The following is a 17,722-nucleotide window of genomic DNA, read 5'->3' on the forward strand; positions in this document are numbered from 1 at the left end:
ATTGGGCATAAGGACACTTTGATGATTTTTCTTTGCAAATTGATCATCCCTTCTCTCAATTCAAGTGCTTGGCTGACCCCAAGTGCTTCCAATATATTTTGGAATTATTACATTGTCTTACACTGATGACCGTGAACAGCCTATGCTTTGGAAATTTCAGTTTAATTTATTCTTTGAAATGTCCTTAGTGCGGTTTGTAATAACCAGTTTTCTTAAAATCATAAATATACATTTAGTAACAATAACTAAGATGTAATAGTGTCATTTTAATTGACCAGCATAAGATAATCATTTATCAACTATTGATGACAAAATGAAATGTAGACAGGTACCTATTAGAGGAAATTGAATCACAAAAGCTAGTGTCCAAGTTCAGCAGCTAATTGGGAAGGTGAATGGAATGTTGTCCTTTATTTCAAAAGGGAAAAAAGGTAGGTTTTGCTAAAACTATACAAGGTACTTGTCAGGCCACAGCTGGAATACTAAAAGACCGTATGAAACTGAAACAGGAATAGGCTGTTCAGCCCCTTGAGTCTGCTCCTTCCTTCAATAGTATCACGACTGATCTGACATTCCTCACATCCACATTCCTGCATTTTCTCTGTAACCCTTGATTTCCCTATGAGTTGCAGGCTTTTCTTGAGGTGTGCCTATGGATAAGAACATGAATAGGAAAGATTTGGAGGGATATGGGCCAAACGCAGGCAAGTAGGACGAGTTTAGTTTGGGGACAGGGAACATGGTTGGCACGGACTGGTCAGACCAAACTGTCTGTTTCCATGCTGTATGACTCTATGACTCCATGAATCTGCTCCCACAGTTCTCTGTTTCAAGTTACAAAAATTGTGAACAGTTTTGTGTAGCTTATCTAAAAAAAGACATGCTGGCATTGGAGGCAAACAGGGAATGTTCACCAGACTGATACTAGTTGTGGAGGAAGTAGATAGGCACAGGCTGGAAGAACACAGGAAGCCAGGCAGCATCAGGAGGTAGAGAAGTTGTCGTTTTGGATATAACCCTTCTTCAGGACTTATGGAGGGGCTGTCTTATGAAGAGAAGTTGAACCGATTGCATATGTAGCCATTAAAATATAGAAGAGTGTGAGGAGCCTTTATTGAAACACACAAGATTTTTAGACAACTTGACAGGGTAAGTTTGGAAAGGTTGCTTTCCTTTGGGAGACAGTCTAGGATCAGGGGGCATAACGTCAGAATATGAAGTCACAAATTTAAGACAGAGATGAGGAGGAATTTCTTCTCTCAAAGGGTTCTGAATCTGTGGAACTCTTCACCACAGAGAGCTGTGGGTTGGTCATTAAATACATTCAAGTCTGAGATAGATATTTTTAATCAGTAAAGGAATCTGTTAATGGGGAAAAGGTAGGAATGTGGCAATGAGGATTAAATCAGGCACAAGGATGGAAGAAGTGTTGGGTATTCTAAAAGGCATTGGAGTGGACAAGTCCCCAGGTCTAGATGGGATCTATTCCAGGTTACTGAGGGAAGCGAGAGAGGAAAAAGCTGGGCCTTATCAGATATCTTTGCAGCATCCTTGAACATGAGTGAGGTCCCAGAGGACTGGAGAATTGCTCATGTTGTCCCCTTGTTTAAGAAGGGTAGTAGGAATAATCTAGGTAATTATAGAGCGGTGAGCCTGACATCAGTGGTACGGAAGCTGCTGGAGAAGATACTAAGGGATAAGATCTATTCTCATTTGGAAGAAAATGGGCTTATCAGTGACAGAAAACATGGTTGTGTGCAGACAAAGTCATTGTCTTACTAACTTAATAGAATTCTTTGACGAAGTGACAAAGTTGATTGATGAGGGAAGGCCTGCAGATGTCATATACATGGACTTCAGTTCCCCATGGTAGGCTGATGGAGAAAGTAAAGTCACATGGGCTTGAGGGCATACTAGCAAGATAGATAAAGAACTGGTTGGGAAACAGGAGACAGCAAATAGTGGTGGAAGGGAGTTTCTCAAAATGGAAGATTGTGACCAGTGATGTTCCACAGGGATCCGTGCTGGGACCACTGTTTATGATATACATAAACGATCTGGAGGAAGGTATAGGTGGCCTGATTAGCAAGTTTACAGATGACACTAAGATTGGTGGAGTAGCAGATAGTGAAGGGGAAAATACAGCAGAATATAGGTAGATTGGACAGTTGGGTGGAGAAATGGCAGATGAAGTTCAATCCGTGCAAATGCGAGGTGATGCATTTTGGAAGATCAAATTCAAGAGCGAACTGTACAGTATATGGAAAAGTCTTGGGGAAAATTAATCTACAGAGAGATCTGGGTGTTCAGGTCCATTGTTCTCTGAAGGTGGCAACGCAAGTCAGTAGAGTGGTCAAGAAGACATAAGACATGCTTTCCTTCATCAGACGGGGTATTGATAACAAGAGTTGGCAGGTCATGTTACAGTTGTATAACACTTTGGTTCAGCCACATTTGGAATACTGCGTACAGTTCTGGTCGCCACGTTACCAAAAGGATGTGGATGCTTTGGAGAGAGTGCAGAGGAGGTTCACCAGCATGTTGCCTGGTTTGGAGGGTGCTAGCTATGAGGAGAGGTTGAGTAGATTTGGATTATTTTCATTTGAAAGACGGAGGTTGAGAGGGGACCTGATTGAGGCTTAAAAGTCATGAGAGGTGTAGACTGGGTGAATAACAAGAAGCTTTTTCCTAGCATGGGGGACTCAATTACTAGGGGTCACAAGTTCAAAATGAGAGGGGAAAGGTTTAAGGGAGATATGTGTGCAAAATTCTTTACGCAGAGGGTAATGAGTGCCTGAGAACGCGTTGCCAGTGGAGGTGGTAGGGGCGGGAATGATAGCATCACTTAACATGTAATAGACAGATACATGAATGGGCAGGGAGCAAAGGGCTGCAGATCCTTAGAAAACAGGCGGCAGGTTTAGATAGAGGATGTGGATCGGTGCAGGCTTGGAGGCTGAAGGGCCTGTTCTAGTGCTGTAATGTTCCTTGATTTTTCCTTGTTCTTTGTTCTTTGATTATCATTTCAGCCATGATTCCATTGTATGGCAAAGCAGACTGTATGAGCTGAGTGGCCTACTTCTGCTCCTATGTCTTATCAATGTATACTTTTCAGAAATGTTGTAATGTTCTAAATGTTATGAAGGAAATATCTGTTTATGTTTTGTCTTGGTTGTAGGTTTGCTCACTGAGCTGGAAGGTTCGTTTTCAGACGTTTCGTCACCATACAAAGTAACACCATCAATGAGCCTCCGGATGAAGCTTTATTCAAAGGCTCACTGATGATGTTATCTAGTATGGTGACAGAATGTCTGAAACGAACCTTCCAGCTCAGTGAGCAAGCCTACAACCAGAACCTCAACCTGAGCTACAAATCTTCTCAAAACTCGTTATGTTTTGTCTCTCCTTGTTGCTTTTTTTACTTTTGAAATTGCTAATTAGCAAATGCCCTTACAGTGCATATTATTTGCAAAAATAGGTAATGTGAGCTCCAATCTCCCTTCTTCATTCACAGTCTGCCGCCAGAATTTCATGCTGATTCATTACCAAGACCCAGTGTCATCTCTTTGCAGTTGAAACTTTATTGCTGGAACAGCACAGCAGGTCAGGCAGCATCCAGGGAACAGGAGATTCGACGTTTCGGGCACAGGCCCTTCTTCAGGAATGTGCTCATTCCTGAAGAAGGGCCTGTGCCCGAAACGTCGAATCTCCTGTTCCCTGGATGCTGCCTGACCTGCTGTGCTGTTCCAGCAATAAAGTTTCAACTTTGATCTCCAGCATCTGCAGACCTCACTTTCTCCTCATCTCTTTGCAGCAAAGCAGACCGAGGACAACATTATCACCCAGTACCATAACCTTGCCCACTCTTAGCTTGGACTAAATTTGTAACCATAGCAAGCTTTGAGTAATATTTCACCAGAAAACCAGAACTTGCTCTTAAAGAAAATCTCTGGTGGTGCTGGAATAAAATTGTCATGACAGAAGCAAAAGAAGCAGGAGAAAACTTAAAAGGGCAAAATGTCATTGGATATCTACTTTATATTTTCTGCCAGCTTTGGTTTAGGAACAACAGTAGAGTCATTGAGATGCACAGCATGGAAACCAACCCTTTGGGCCAACTCATCTATGTTGATCAAATATTCTAAATTAATTTAGTCCCACCCATTTTCCAGCATTTGGCCCATTACCCTCTACACTCTTCTTTTTCAAATACTATCCAGATGCCTGTTAAATGTAATTGCACCAGCCTTTAACACTTCCTCTGGCAACTCATTCTATACACGCAGCACCCTCTGCATGAAAAAGTTGTCCCTTATGTCCCTTTTAAGTCTTTCCCTTTTCACCTTAAACTTCTGCTCTCTAGTTTTGGAATCTCCTATCCTGGGGAAAGGACCTTGTCTATTTACCCTATTCATGTCCTTCAAAATTTTATAAATGTCTATAAGGTCACCCCTCAGCCTCCAACCCTCCAGGGAAAACAGCCCCAGCCTGTTCAGTCTCTTCCTTGGCTCAAACCCTCCAACTCTGGCAACATCCTTGTAAATCTTTTCTGAACTCTTTCAAGTTTCACATCTGTACTGTAGTAGGATTGAGAAGAAATAATACTCACAATGGTACCTTCACCAATAAAGTGTTAGAGAGTACATCAGGAATAACTGCCAACTCACTTTTTAATACTATTGCATCTTCTGGTGATCAACTGCTGTGTTTGCATAGTTTGCTGCCACCATCCTCATTTCTATTGCTATGCCTAAGGGCACGTAACTATCAGCGGTGAATGATAGACCACCAGATAGTCTAAACAAGAAGAGATACTTGTCTTAAATAACAAGGTGTAGTTTATTGCATGATAGCAGTAAATAAATTTAACATAATAATAATTATCAAGATCCAGCTATGTCACTTCCCTGTCCTTGGGGACCTCATGAAAGACTAAACTGTTTCTTTATCGAGAGAATAAGTGACACCATCAGATTGGGTGAAGTGAATGCAACTTCAACATAAATTCTTTCAGACCTTCACCCTATACAACATCCAAAGCCTTGTCTGATAAGGGTGTTATAACAGAGGAAAGTACAATTCAAACTGTTTGCTTCCAGTTCTAGTCGGCCATTCAGCCCATTGAGTCTGCTCTGCCATTCAATGAGATCATGGCTGAAATGATAATCCTCAACTTCAGATTCCTACCTTTTCCCCTTAAAAAGATTTCTTTACTGATTAAAAATGTCCATGTCAGTTTTGAACATACATAATAGAGTGGCACGGTGTCTCAGTGGTTAGCACTGCTGCCTCACAGCACCAGGGACCTGGGTTCGATTCCAGCCTTGGATGACTCTCTGTGTGGAGTTTGCACATTCTCCCTGTGTCTGCATGGGTTTCCTCCGGTTTCCTCCCACAGTCCAAAGATGTGCATGTTAGGTGAATTGGCCATGCTAAATTGCCCATAGTGTTAGGTGCATTAGTCAGGGGGGAACGGGTCTGGGTGAGTTGCTTTTCGGAGGGTCGGTGTGGATTTGTTCGGCTGAAGGGCCTGTTTCCACTCTGTAGGGAATCTAATCTAATAATGACTCAGTTTGCTTCCAATTTGTCTCTGTTGCGTCGTTTAAACAGTAAAACGTAACAAGGAACAATAGAGGAATGCTGGTGATATATTGATATTCCCTTTTGTACTGTTAGAATAATAGGATATTTGGATAATGGTGGTTATGGGCAAGAATAAGCTTGACAAGTAAACTGGTGTGTAGAAATTACCTGATTCAGTTTAATTTCTGCAAAAAAAATGCACTTAATTTTAATTAAAATTACTTTAAGTAAACCATCTATTAAAATGACAATCATTAAATTTCAGGTACTTGATTTTACTGTGGTATTTTGGACTAATGTTTGTGCTATTTTTCTAACTAGGTAAGAAGAAAGCGACCCTGTATGATACGCAAGCCCCAATTTGTCCCATCTGTCAGGTTCTGCTCCGACCAAATGAGCTTCAAGATCATATGGAACAGGAACTGGAAAAGCTCACTCAAAACACATGGTATGGCACCTTTAACTTTTTTTTAACTAGTGTCAATAGCACAACATTAAGGAAACCACACATACACACAGGGAGTTAAAAAAAACTTATTGCAAACTATCATGGAAGCAGGCAAGCTGATAAGATTTACACACAGATTATCTGTGTTGTCAGTAGTGATGGAGTGCACAAGCACCCAGTCACTCAGGCTGGGTTCGGATTAAAATGAACATCTATTACTGATGAGTTAAAGACCCAGCTTCAATATTCTCCTTTTAGCACCATTTATTGCCTGCATTATTTTTTGAGGTCACTTTTTTTTTGTTTTTCTCACTGTTTTCTTTATGTTAAACAAGAAGGTGTAATTAACACGATGGATTGGGAGAGTTCCACTGTTATTATTTTGCACGTTATTATGTGCAGAACACAATCTAGTTATTTGCATGAAATGGCTGTCTGGTGACAAATTTGTTAATGGCTAATATTGTGGTGGAGAGAACAGAATGACAAAAAGTGATATATTTACTGCTTAGCTAGAGAACTGGCAGCCAATTCTGAGTATGAGCCAATACTTTAGTTGCGCAGATTTGTTTTCAGAGGTTAGTTGTGTTTACCTTCCATTGACAGATTTGGGAAATAGTTTTAAAATTGATCAACAAATTTTGTTTGCTGGAGCCATAAATTCCAGACATCCAACTGGCCAGCTTAAATTCACATAGGCAATGAAACTGTCCAACCAAACATTCCTCTATTGCCAGGCCAATCTGGTACAAGGTATAAATTTTATTTATTACATAACTGTTAAAAAGACGAATGTATTGAATCAGGCAGCTCAATATCTTTTATTGTTCTATATAGAAATTAACACTGCAGTTATCCCACAGCTATCTAGTACAGGCTCTAACCAGTGTCTTGTTTAGCCAAAACTCCAGTTGTTATGCCCTGGAGAAAGCTTTATGTATGCTTGCACAAAGTCCGTCACCCAGCGGTTAAAGTTTAAATGTTTGGAGACCATGCTTGAATTGACGAAGCATTTAAATTAATGTCGAGTAGGTTTAAACAGTGCTCAGAAGGTCCAAAGGAACCCCCTGGGCATTTTTAAACCTGGTTTGACATCTTGCTGTATATACACTCCCTTAGGTATCAAACTGAAACAGTTTGAGATTATCTCTGCCAGAAAGTCTCACAGCACCTCTCTCAGGCCTTGACCCAGATCTACAGTGTAATTTTAGTGTGGAAGGTATTTCCAAAATTAAAAATGATTGTGCTATTCGAAACAAAATGTTATAGAGTCATAGAGATGTACAGGACGGAAACAGACCCTTCGGTTCAACTCATCCAACTTGATATCCCAATTCAATCTGCCACCTGCCAGCACCGGCCCATATCCCTCCAAACCCTTCCTATTCATAAACCCATCCAAATGTGTTTTAAATGTTGCAATTGTACTAGCCTCCACCACTTCTTCTAGCTGCCCATTCCACACATGCATCACTGCATGAAAAAGTTGCCCCTTACCTCTATTTTATATCTTTCCCCTCTCACCTTAAACCTGTGCCCTCTAGTTCTGGACTTCCCCACCCCAGGGAACAGACCTTGGGTATTTACCCTATCCATGCCCCTCATGATTTTATAAACCTCTAAAGGTCACCCCTCAGCCTCCGATGCTCCAGGAAAAACAGCCCTAGCCCATTCAACCTCTCCCTACAGCTCAAATCCTCCAACCCTGACAACATCCTTGTAAATCTTTTCTGTACCCTTTCAAGTTTCATAACATCTGCCACTTCTCAGCCCATTGGCCCATCTGACCAAGATACCGTTGTAATCCGAGGTAACCTTCTTCGCTGTCCACTATACCTTCAATTTTGGTGTCATCTACAAACTTACTAATTGCACCTCTTATGCTCACATCCAAATCATTTATGTAAATGACAAAAAGTAGAGGACCCAGCACCGATCCTTGTGGCATTCCAATGGTCACAGGCCTCTAGTCTGAAAAACAATCCTCCACAACAATCTCTGTCTTTGACCTTTGAGTTAGTTCTGTATCCAAATGGCTAGTCCTCCCTGTATTATATGAGATCTAACCTTGCTAACCAGTCTCCCATGGGGAACGTTGTTGAAAGCCTTACTGAAGTCCATGTAGTCATGTCTACTGCTCTGCCCTCATCAATCCTGTTTGTTACTTCTTCAAAAAACTCATAATCAAGTTTGTGAGAAATGATTTCCCATGCACAAAGCCATGCTGACTATCCCTAATTAATCCTTGCCTTTCCAAATACATGTGCATCCTGTCCCTCCAACAACTTGCCCACCACCGACATCAGGCTCACTGATGCAACATCAGGCTCTATAGTTCCCTGGCTTGTCATTACCACCCTTCTTAAACAGTGGCACCACGTTTGCCAACCCCCAGTTTTCGAGCACTTCAATTGTGACTATCGATGATACAAATATCTCAGCAAGAGGCCCAGCAATCACTTTCCTAACTTCCCACAGAGTTCTTGGATACACATGATCAGATCCTGGGAATTTGACCACTTTTATGCGTTTTTATGCATTTCAAGACTTCCAGTACTTCTTCTTTGGAATACAGACATTTTCAAGATGTCACCATCTATTTCCCTCCATTCTGTATCTTCCATGGCCTCTTCCACACTGAACACCAATGCAAAATACTCGTTTAGTATCACCCCCATCCCCTGTCGCTCCACACAAAGGCTGCCTGCTGATCTTTGAGGGACTTTATTCTCTCCCTAGTTACCCTTTTGTCCTTAATGTATTTGTAAAAACCCTTTTGCTTCTCCTCAACTCTATTTGCCAAAGCTATCTCATGTCCCCTTTTTGTCTTCCTGATTTCTCTCTTAAGTATGTTCCTATTGCCTTTACACTCAGGATTCACTCGATCTATCCTGTCTATATTTGACATTTGCTCCTTTCATCAAACCCTCAATTTCTTCATTCATCCAGCATTCCCTATACCTACCAGCCTTTCCTTTCACCCTAACAGGAATATACTGTCTCTGGACTCTCGTTATGTCATTTTTAAAGGCTTCCCATTTTCCAGCCTTTACTTGCGAACATCTGCCCCAAATCAGCTTTTGAAAGTTCTTGCCTAATACCATCAAAATTAGCCTTCCTCCAATTTAGAACTTCAATTTTTAGGTCTGGTCTGTCCTTTTGCATCACTATTTTAAAACTGATAGAATTATGGTCGCTGGCCCCAAAGTGCTCCCCTACTGACACCTCAGTCACCTGCCCTGCCTTTATTTCCCAACAGTAGGTCACGTTTTGCACCTTCTCTTGTTGGTACATCCACATATTGAATCAGAATATTTACTTGCACGTGCTTAACAAATTCCTCTCCATCTAAACTATGGCAGTCCAGTCTATGTTTGCAAAGTTAAAATTCCCTACCATAACCACCTATTAGTCTTATAGGTAACTGAAATCTCCTTACAAGTTTGCTTCTCAATTTCCCGCTGACTATTAGGGGGTCTAGAACACAATCCCAACAAGGTGATCATCCCTTTCTTATTTCTCAGTTCCACCCTAATAACTTCCCGGATGTATTTCCAGGAATATCCTCCCTCAGCAAAGCTGTATTGCTATCCCTTATTAAAAATGCCACTCCCCTTCCTGTCTGGCCTCCCTTTCTATCCTTCCTGTAGCATTTGTATACTGGAACATTTAAGCTGCCAGTCCTGTCCATCCCTCAGCTATGTTTCTGTAATTGCTATGATATCCCAGTCCCACATTCCTAACCATGCCCTGAGTTCATCTGCCTTCCCTGTTAGGCCTCTTGCATTGAAATAAATGCAGTTTAATTTATCAGTCCTACCTTGTTCTCTGCTTTGTCCCTGCCTGCCCTGACTGTTTGACTCGCTTCTTTTTTCATCTTGTACCAGTCTCAGATTGATCTCTAACCTCAATATTGCGTGCAATTCTGGTCTCCTTCCTATCGTAAGGATGTTGTGAAACTTGAAAGGGTTCAGAAAAGATTTACAAGGATGTTGCCAAGATTGGAGGATCTGAGCTACAGGGAGAGGCTGAACAGGCTGGGGCTGTTTTCCCGGAGCGTCGGAGGCTGAGGGGTGACCTTATAGAGGTTTACAAAATTACGAGGGGCATGGATAGGATAAATAGGCAAAGTCTTTTCCCTGGGATCGGGGAGTCCAGAACTAGAGGGCATAGGTTTAGGGTGAGAGGGGAAAGATATAAAAGAGACCTAAGGGGCAACTTTTTCACGCAGAGGGTGGTATGTATATGGAATGGGCTGCCAGAGGATGTGGTGGAGGCTGGTATAGTTGCAACATTTAAGAGGCATTTGGATGGGTATATGAATAGGAAGGGCTTGGAGGGATATGGGCCAGGTGCTGGCAGGTGGGACTAGACTGGGTTGGGATATCTGGTCAGCATGGACAGGTTGGACTGAAGAGTTTGTTTCCATGCTGTACATCTTTATGACTGTATGACTCACTACCTACCAGGAAAGACTTTTTAAAAATAAATGTTTTACTAAAACTGTAGTTTAGCTTCTGTAGGAAAATATGCACTTAATTTTAATTAACATTATTTTAGGTAAACCATTTACTAAAATGCAACAATATATTAAAGACGGCTATTTTTATTCATTCTTAAGATGTGGGTGTCATTGCCAAGTGCAGGGTTTTCTATTACGTCTCTTATAAGTGGAGGACAGGCTTTGGAAAATCAGTAGGTGAATTATTAATGCAGAATTCCTAGATTCTGACCTGCTCCTGGAGCTACAGTATTATATGGCTAGTCCAGTTCAGTTACTGGTAATGTCCAGCACATTAATAGTGGAGGTGAGGATCAGGTTGTGGGAAGATGACATGAGTCACTGATGGTAATGCTACTGAGATGTTTGTCATCTTGAACTTCTGTCATGCAAATGTCACCTGCCACTTATCAGCCTAAGCCTAAATGTTGTCCAAGTCTTGCTGTTTTTGGACAAGCATGACTTCAGAAAAACAGAAAAATAGGAGAAGGAGTAGGCCATTCAACCCTTCCAGCCTGCTTTGCAATTCATCATGTTCATGGCTGATCATTTAACTTGGGAGCTTGTTCCAAATTTTACCCCATATCTTTTGACCTCTTTAGCTTCAAGTCCTATATCCAACTCTTTCTTTAAATCATGCAACGTTTTGGCCTTGACTGCTTTTTGAGGTAACAAATTCCACAGTTTCACCATTTTCTGAGTGAAGAAATTTCTCGATATCTCAGTCCTAATTGACTTACTCCAATCGTTAAACCGACACCCCTGATTCTGGACTGCCCCGTCACTGGGAACATCATTCCTTCATCTACCCTATCTAGTCCTATTGGAATTTTATAGATTTCTATGAGATCTCGCCTCATTTTTCTGAACTCCAGCAAATACAATCCTGAACGATTCCCTGGATGGGTATATGATTAGGAAGGGTTTAGAGGAATATTGGCCAAGTGCTGGCAAATAGGACTAGATTAGTTTGGGATATCTGGTTGGCATGGACGAGTTGGACCTAAGGGGTCTGTTTCCATGCCAAACATCTCCATGGCTCTGTGACTGTCTTTATATGCCAGTCCTGTTATCCCAGGAACCAGTCTGGTAAACCTTCACTGAAATCCCTCTGGAACAAAAACATTCTTCCTCAGATAAGGAGTTTAAAACTGCACCTAATATTCCAGATGTGGTCTCACCAAGGCCCTGTACAATTGCAATAAGACGTCCCTAATCCTGTACACGAATCCTCTCATTAGGGCCGACATACCATTTGCCTCCTTGACTGCCTGCTGCACCTGCATGCTTACTTTCAGTAACGAGGACACCCAGATCTCAGTGCAAATTTCCTTCTCTTAATTTATAGTCACTCAGATTCTAATCTGTCTTCCTTGTTCTTGCTCCCCAAATGGATAACTTCACCTTTATCCATATTAGCCTGCAGCTGCCTTGCATTTGCACACTCACTCAGCTTATCCAAATCATACTGAAATATCTTTGCCCTCCTCACAGCTCCCCCTCCCACGCAGCTTCGTTTGATTTGCAAATTTTGAGATAATACATTTAGTTCCCTCATCTAAATCATTAATATGTGTTTTGAAAAGCTGGGATGCTAGCAGTCATCTCTTAATCACTGTTTACCATTTTGAAAGGGACCTACTTATTCCGACCCTTTGTATCCTGTGTGCCATTCAGTATTCCATCCACCTTGGTACAGTACACCCAGTTCCATTTGCTTTAATATTACATGCTAATCTCTTGTATGGGATTTTATTGAAAATCATCTGAAAGTCCGTATAAATCGTATCAACTGGTTCCTCTCACCATTGTATGAATTATATCCTCAAAGAATTCCAGTAGAATTGTCAAGAGTGATTTCCCTTTCATAAATACATGCTGACTCTGTCTGACATTGCCACTGTTTTCTAAGGGCTATCTTAAAATGGACTCAAGCATTTTCCCCACTACTGATGTCAGGCTGACTGGTCTATAATTCCTAGGTTTCCCTTTATATATATATTTTTGTAAGTACCTGAGGAGTTGTATATGGTGCTGAACATCGTACAATCATTTCTGTCTCCCCCCTCTCGCTCACTCCCCGGCAGCATGGTGGCACAGGGGGTGGCACGGTGGCACGGGGGCGGAACTGCTGCCTCACAGCGCCAGAGACCCAGGTTCAATTCCTGCCTCAGGCAACTGTCTGTGTGGAGTTTGCACATTCTCCCTGTGTCTGCGTGGGTTGTGGATTTCCTCCAGGTGCTCCGGTTTCCTCCCAAAGATGTGCAGGTTAGGTGAATTGACCATGCTAAATTGCCCATTGTGTTAGGTGAAGGGGTAAATGTAGGGGAATGGGTCTGGGTGGGTTGCTCTTCGGAGGATCGGTGTGGACTTGTTGGGCCAAAGGGCCTGTTTCCACACTGTAAATAATCTAATCTAATCTAATCTAATCAAAACATTCCTGCTCCTGATCTTTTGATGGAGAGAAGGTCATTGGTGAAACACCTGAACATGTTTGGGCCCAGGGTACCACTTTGAAGACCACATGCAGTGATGTCCCCATGACTGAAATGATTTACATCAAATGATCACAACTGCCTTCCTTTGTGCTAGCTGTGACTGCAACTAATGAAGTTAGGTTCTTCATTACCATTGTCTTCAGTTTAGCCAGAGGTTTGTGACACTGATCCTTTTTAAATGCAGACTTGCTGATGACTGAGAATAACTGAATGAGCAGTAATTGGCTGGGTTGAGTTTGTCTAGAGTTTTGTGGATGGGACATGGCTGGACGATTTTCTACACTGCTGGTTCGTTGCACGTGTAATAGGTGTAGCACAACAAATTGCTGTGGGCGCAACTCATTCTTGAGCATATGTTCAGTGTACTATTGCTGGAATGTTGTCAGGACCGATAGTCTTTACAATATCTAATGCCTTCAGCTGTGCCTTTATTTTATGGGGAGTAAATCACGTTTGCTGAAGTTTGGCATCTGTGATGATGGGGACCTAAGGAAATAGATCATCCACTTGACACTTTTGGCTGGAGATAGTTGTGAATGCTTGAGCTTTGTCTTTCACACTGATGTATTGAGATTCCACATCATTAAGGAAGGGGATATTTGTGAAACCTTATCCTCTTGTTAGTTGTTTAATGGTCTACCACCATTCATGACTGGATGTGGCGGGATACCACAAGTTATATCTGATCTGTTGGTTGAGGGACCACTTAGCTCTGTCTATCCTATGCTCTTTGTGCTGCTTGACATGCAAAACTGTTGCTTTACCAGATTGTCACCTAATTTTTAGATATGCTTAGTGCTGCTCCTTGCATACCTCACTGCACTCCTCATTGTACCAGGGTTGATCTCCCTGTTTCCTGACAATGGTGGAATGGTGGATATGGTGGACCATATGGTTATACAATGGAGTTTAATACAATTCTGCTGGTCCTGATGACTCATTGTTGTTCATTTCAAGTTCCTCGATGTTTTGAAAATCTACCTCATTTAACTATAAAATATAATGGAAGGTATCCTTAATGTGAAGATTAGAGTTTTTCTCCAGTGGTTTATCCTGTCAATAGGACAGGACATACCAAGGGATGGTGATAATAGTGTCTAGGAGATAGCTTCCATGGCATGGTTTTGTGAGTGTGACTGTGTCAGGCTATTGCATGAAAAGTCTGTCACAAGCCCCAAGCTGTTAGTGAGGAGGATGTTTAGGATCAACAAGCCTGAATTTGCCATTGCCATTGCCATTTCCTGTAACTAGGTCAGTGCCAGATACTCTGTCCAGTTTCATTCCTTTCTTCAGATTTCATCGACAGGTTTTTTTCAACAATTGACAAAGATTTCATGGTTCCTTTTAGTCAGCCTTTTAATTCCAGATTTTTATTGATTGCATTCAAATTCCAATGGTGGATATTAAGGTACATTTGTAGAACTTAGTCTGGACCTTGTCCAATGACAGTTTTACTGCACTGCCAGTTCCACAACTAATTGACAACTATGTCAACTTATGTTAAGTAAACAAACGCGGTAGTGCATTTTGGGGGTTGTGTTTGAAACTTTTAACCAGAGATTATTGAAAATTTTATATGCTAAATTCATGTCATGAGTTAGTCCTAATTTCCTATTTATTAAATGATGGAAAAAAGTAATTAAATTTTTTAGTACACCTGTCAAATGCTCAGGAGATCCCAAAGCTCTTTATAATGTTGTGTAAACTAATCTGGCAGCCAACTTATGCTCAACCATGTTCTGTCAATGCCTCGTCCATGCTGCTGTTTCAATAAAGATTGTGAAAAACAGTGGTTCTAATTCTAATTCCTGCATGATTACAATAGTCATCAATCTGCAGACATAACCACTATCATTGGCAATAACTTCCTGCCTGTAAAGTTTTAACCAATTCCAACTCAAGATTGCCTGCCACTTGTATTGCACTCAGTGGTGTCACACTTTTCAAAAACTAGAAAATCCATGTAAATGATATCAAGCCTGAGCTGCCGACAATCAATGTCATAGTAATTACCTCAGGATATTCAATCAGTTTGGTAAGACGTGACCTCTTTGTTTATCAAAGCTATGTCGACTCTCTGGTAGTCACTCCCTCTCCAGACACGTTGTGTAATTCCAATAATCCCTTGTACAAACCTGTACTTATGAAAAAAACTGGCAGATCAGATCAAAACTTTTAAGTTTATGCCATAACCAGTCCTGAATGATGATAGATAATTAAGCAACTGGAAAAGGAGTATCTGTGAACACCATTATCCTCAATGATGATGATTCCAACACAAAATACAAGGATGAAGCATTAGCAACCATTTTCAGTCAGAAGTATCAAGTGAATGATTCATCTCACCTTATCCTGAGACCACCACCATCACAGAAGTCAGTCTACAAAGGATATATTTCACTCCATGAGATATCAAGAAATGGGTGAGTACAGTGGATAGACCCAGGTTTTAGCCCCTAATAGCTTCTTGGCTGCAGGGCTGAAGACTTCTGCTCAAGAACTTCAGCCAAGCTCTTCCAGTATAGCCACAATGTTGGCATCAGACTGACAAAGTAGGAAATTGCCATGGCATATCCATTAAACAATGCAGGAAATGTTAAATACAAGTAAATTAGTGCCCCATAAGTCTATTGTCAAGCATCAGTGAAGTGATATGATGTGTGATCAGCAGTGCCGTCAAGTGACATACTCACTAATAATGTGTTCAATGATGCTCAGGTTGGGTTCTGCCAGAATCACTCAACTTTAGATGTTATTGAATAGCCCAAGCCAAAATTTAAACAAAAATGTTGAACTTATAAGTTTCGCCATAAATGATGTCCTTGACATCAGGAGAGATGACTTAACGTGGCTTCAAAGAATCCTTACAAATTGAAGTCAGTGGAAACCAAGGGGCCAACTCTGCACTGGTTGGAATCATACCTGGTACAAAGGAAGATAACTGTAGTTGTTGGAGGCAAACCATCTTAACCACTTCAATGCAAGGGCTGCTCAGTTTAATGTTCTAGGCCTAACCATCTTGAGTCACTTCATTTGTCACCAATCATAAGATCAGAAATGTAAATGTTTTCTGATGATTGCAGAGTGTTCAGTGCCATTCACTACTACTTAGGTCACGAGACAGAAAATGGTTTCATGCAGCAAGGCCTGGACAATGTTAGACGTGGGCTGAGAACTGGCAAGTAACATTTGTACCACACAAATACCAAACCGTGATGACCACCTGCAATAAGCATCTGACCTTCTAATAAAAATATAAACTCATCCTCTTGGTATGGTTTAACTGTCATCAAACTCCTCACCATCCACATCTGAGGTGTCACCATTGATTATAATCTTAACTGAAATTCCATGTAAATATTCAGGGTACAGAACCAGGTCAGAGATTAAATATTAGGGAACAAACAGCTTATTATACTCCTCACCCATTTATTTAAGCATCTTCAGTTGAATGCCATTAATGTCTACATCTCCAATATGTTTTGTGATCACTTATTTAATGATACTAGCTGATGTTATTACTGGACAAATAGAACCTAGACTGAAATCTGGCTTGATAGTTCATAGTTTGTTTTTAATAATGCATTCTGTCATTGAAACATAAGGCACACAATGTTGCAGATCTGTTTTTTTCCAATAAAATGGAACTTGTGTTAAAGAAATGAAGATGAAATGGAATAAATCAAACTATTTAATATTAACACATTTAAAGATCTTGAAATCATGTTAATCTCAACAACAGCTCTTTTCAATACTCAAAAACAGAGAGAGTTACCCTTCTCTATCACACGTTTAGTTTTACTTAATAAGTACTTTAATCCCGACTTGTAAGAATCTGATATTCTCTTCTTTGAGCTTTCATATATCTTAGCATATGCTTTTACAGCTTCAAGCAATCCCTTCAGTATTGTAACCAAACACTTTTGGTTTGGAACTTTAAAACTAATCTCCTTCCACTGAGACAACCTATTTCCTGACATTTCTAAACCATCTCCTTTCATCTGAAGTAACAGTTTAACACATTCAGCTTTAATTAAGACAACATTTTACAAAATTGACAAACTGAAAACCAAAAGTTATTTCCATGTTCTGGCTGCTTCCCCAAAAAAAAACCGTGACCTAAATTGAAACCCAAATTGCATCACTGCTGACTTTGTTCATTCATAAAAGTAACTGTTCCAGTGAAAACAAAACCAGGAACATTCTCTCTTGTATTGTATTGTTTTTAAAAGAATATACTGTGGCTACAGAAATAGTTATATGTTAAACATGGAAACCCTTTCAGACATATGGACCAAACCCAAATGCCATGAGGCTGAATTCCAAACCCTGAAATAAATGATATTAAAATATAGACAATTCAAATCATATCCATATGTACTTTGACCTATGCAACTTTAGAGTTAATTATATGAAGCATCACCTAATGGAATGAAGACTGATAGGGAATGTCCATTTGAAATGATTCCTGTATTATACAAATTTACCTGAATTTACTAAGCACAGTAGACTTTCTTTTTGACAGTTAGGGAGAATGAATGTAGATCAGACTAACGACAGTAAAGTCTCCTTTCTTTGCCAGTTGTAAATGAAAAGGGGTTGGGATGTCTTAACCTGTAGCACACAATTGGTTCATAACTCAGCACTAATTTGCACTTAATCATCATCTTACTCAGAAAGGCCATGAGAATG

General features: G+C 40.7%; 1 protein-coding gene across 1 annotated transcript in view; it reads left to right on the top strand.

The window, feature by feature from the left end:
* LOC122554292 (E3 ubiquitin-protein ligase RNF220-like) overlaps positions 1–17,722 on the top strand; it is a 309,819-nt gene that overhangs the window by 235,402 nt on the left and 56,695 nt on the right. Inside the window, exon 2 of the mRNA XM_043699078.1 lies at positions 5,905–6,031. Coding sequence (XP_043555013.1) covers positions 5,905–6,031 — 127 coding nt within the window. The remainder of the gene's footprint in view (positions 1–5,904; positions 6,032–17,722) is intronic.

Source organism: Chiloscyllium plagiosum, chromosome 11, assembly GCF_004010195.1.
Source record: "Chiloscyllium plagiosum isolate BGI_BamShark_2017 chromosome 11, ASM401019v2, whole genome shotgun sequence".
Classification (NCBI taxonomy): Eukaryota; Metazoa; Chordata; class Chondrichthyes; order Orectolobiformes; family Hemiscylliidae; genus Chiloscyllium; species Chiloscyllium plagiosum.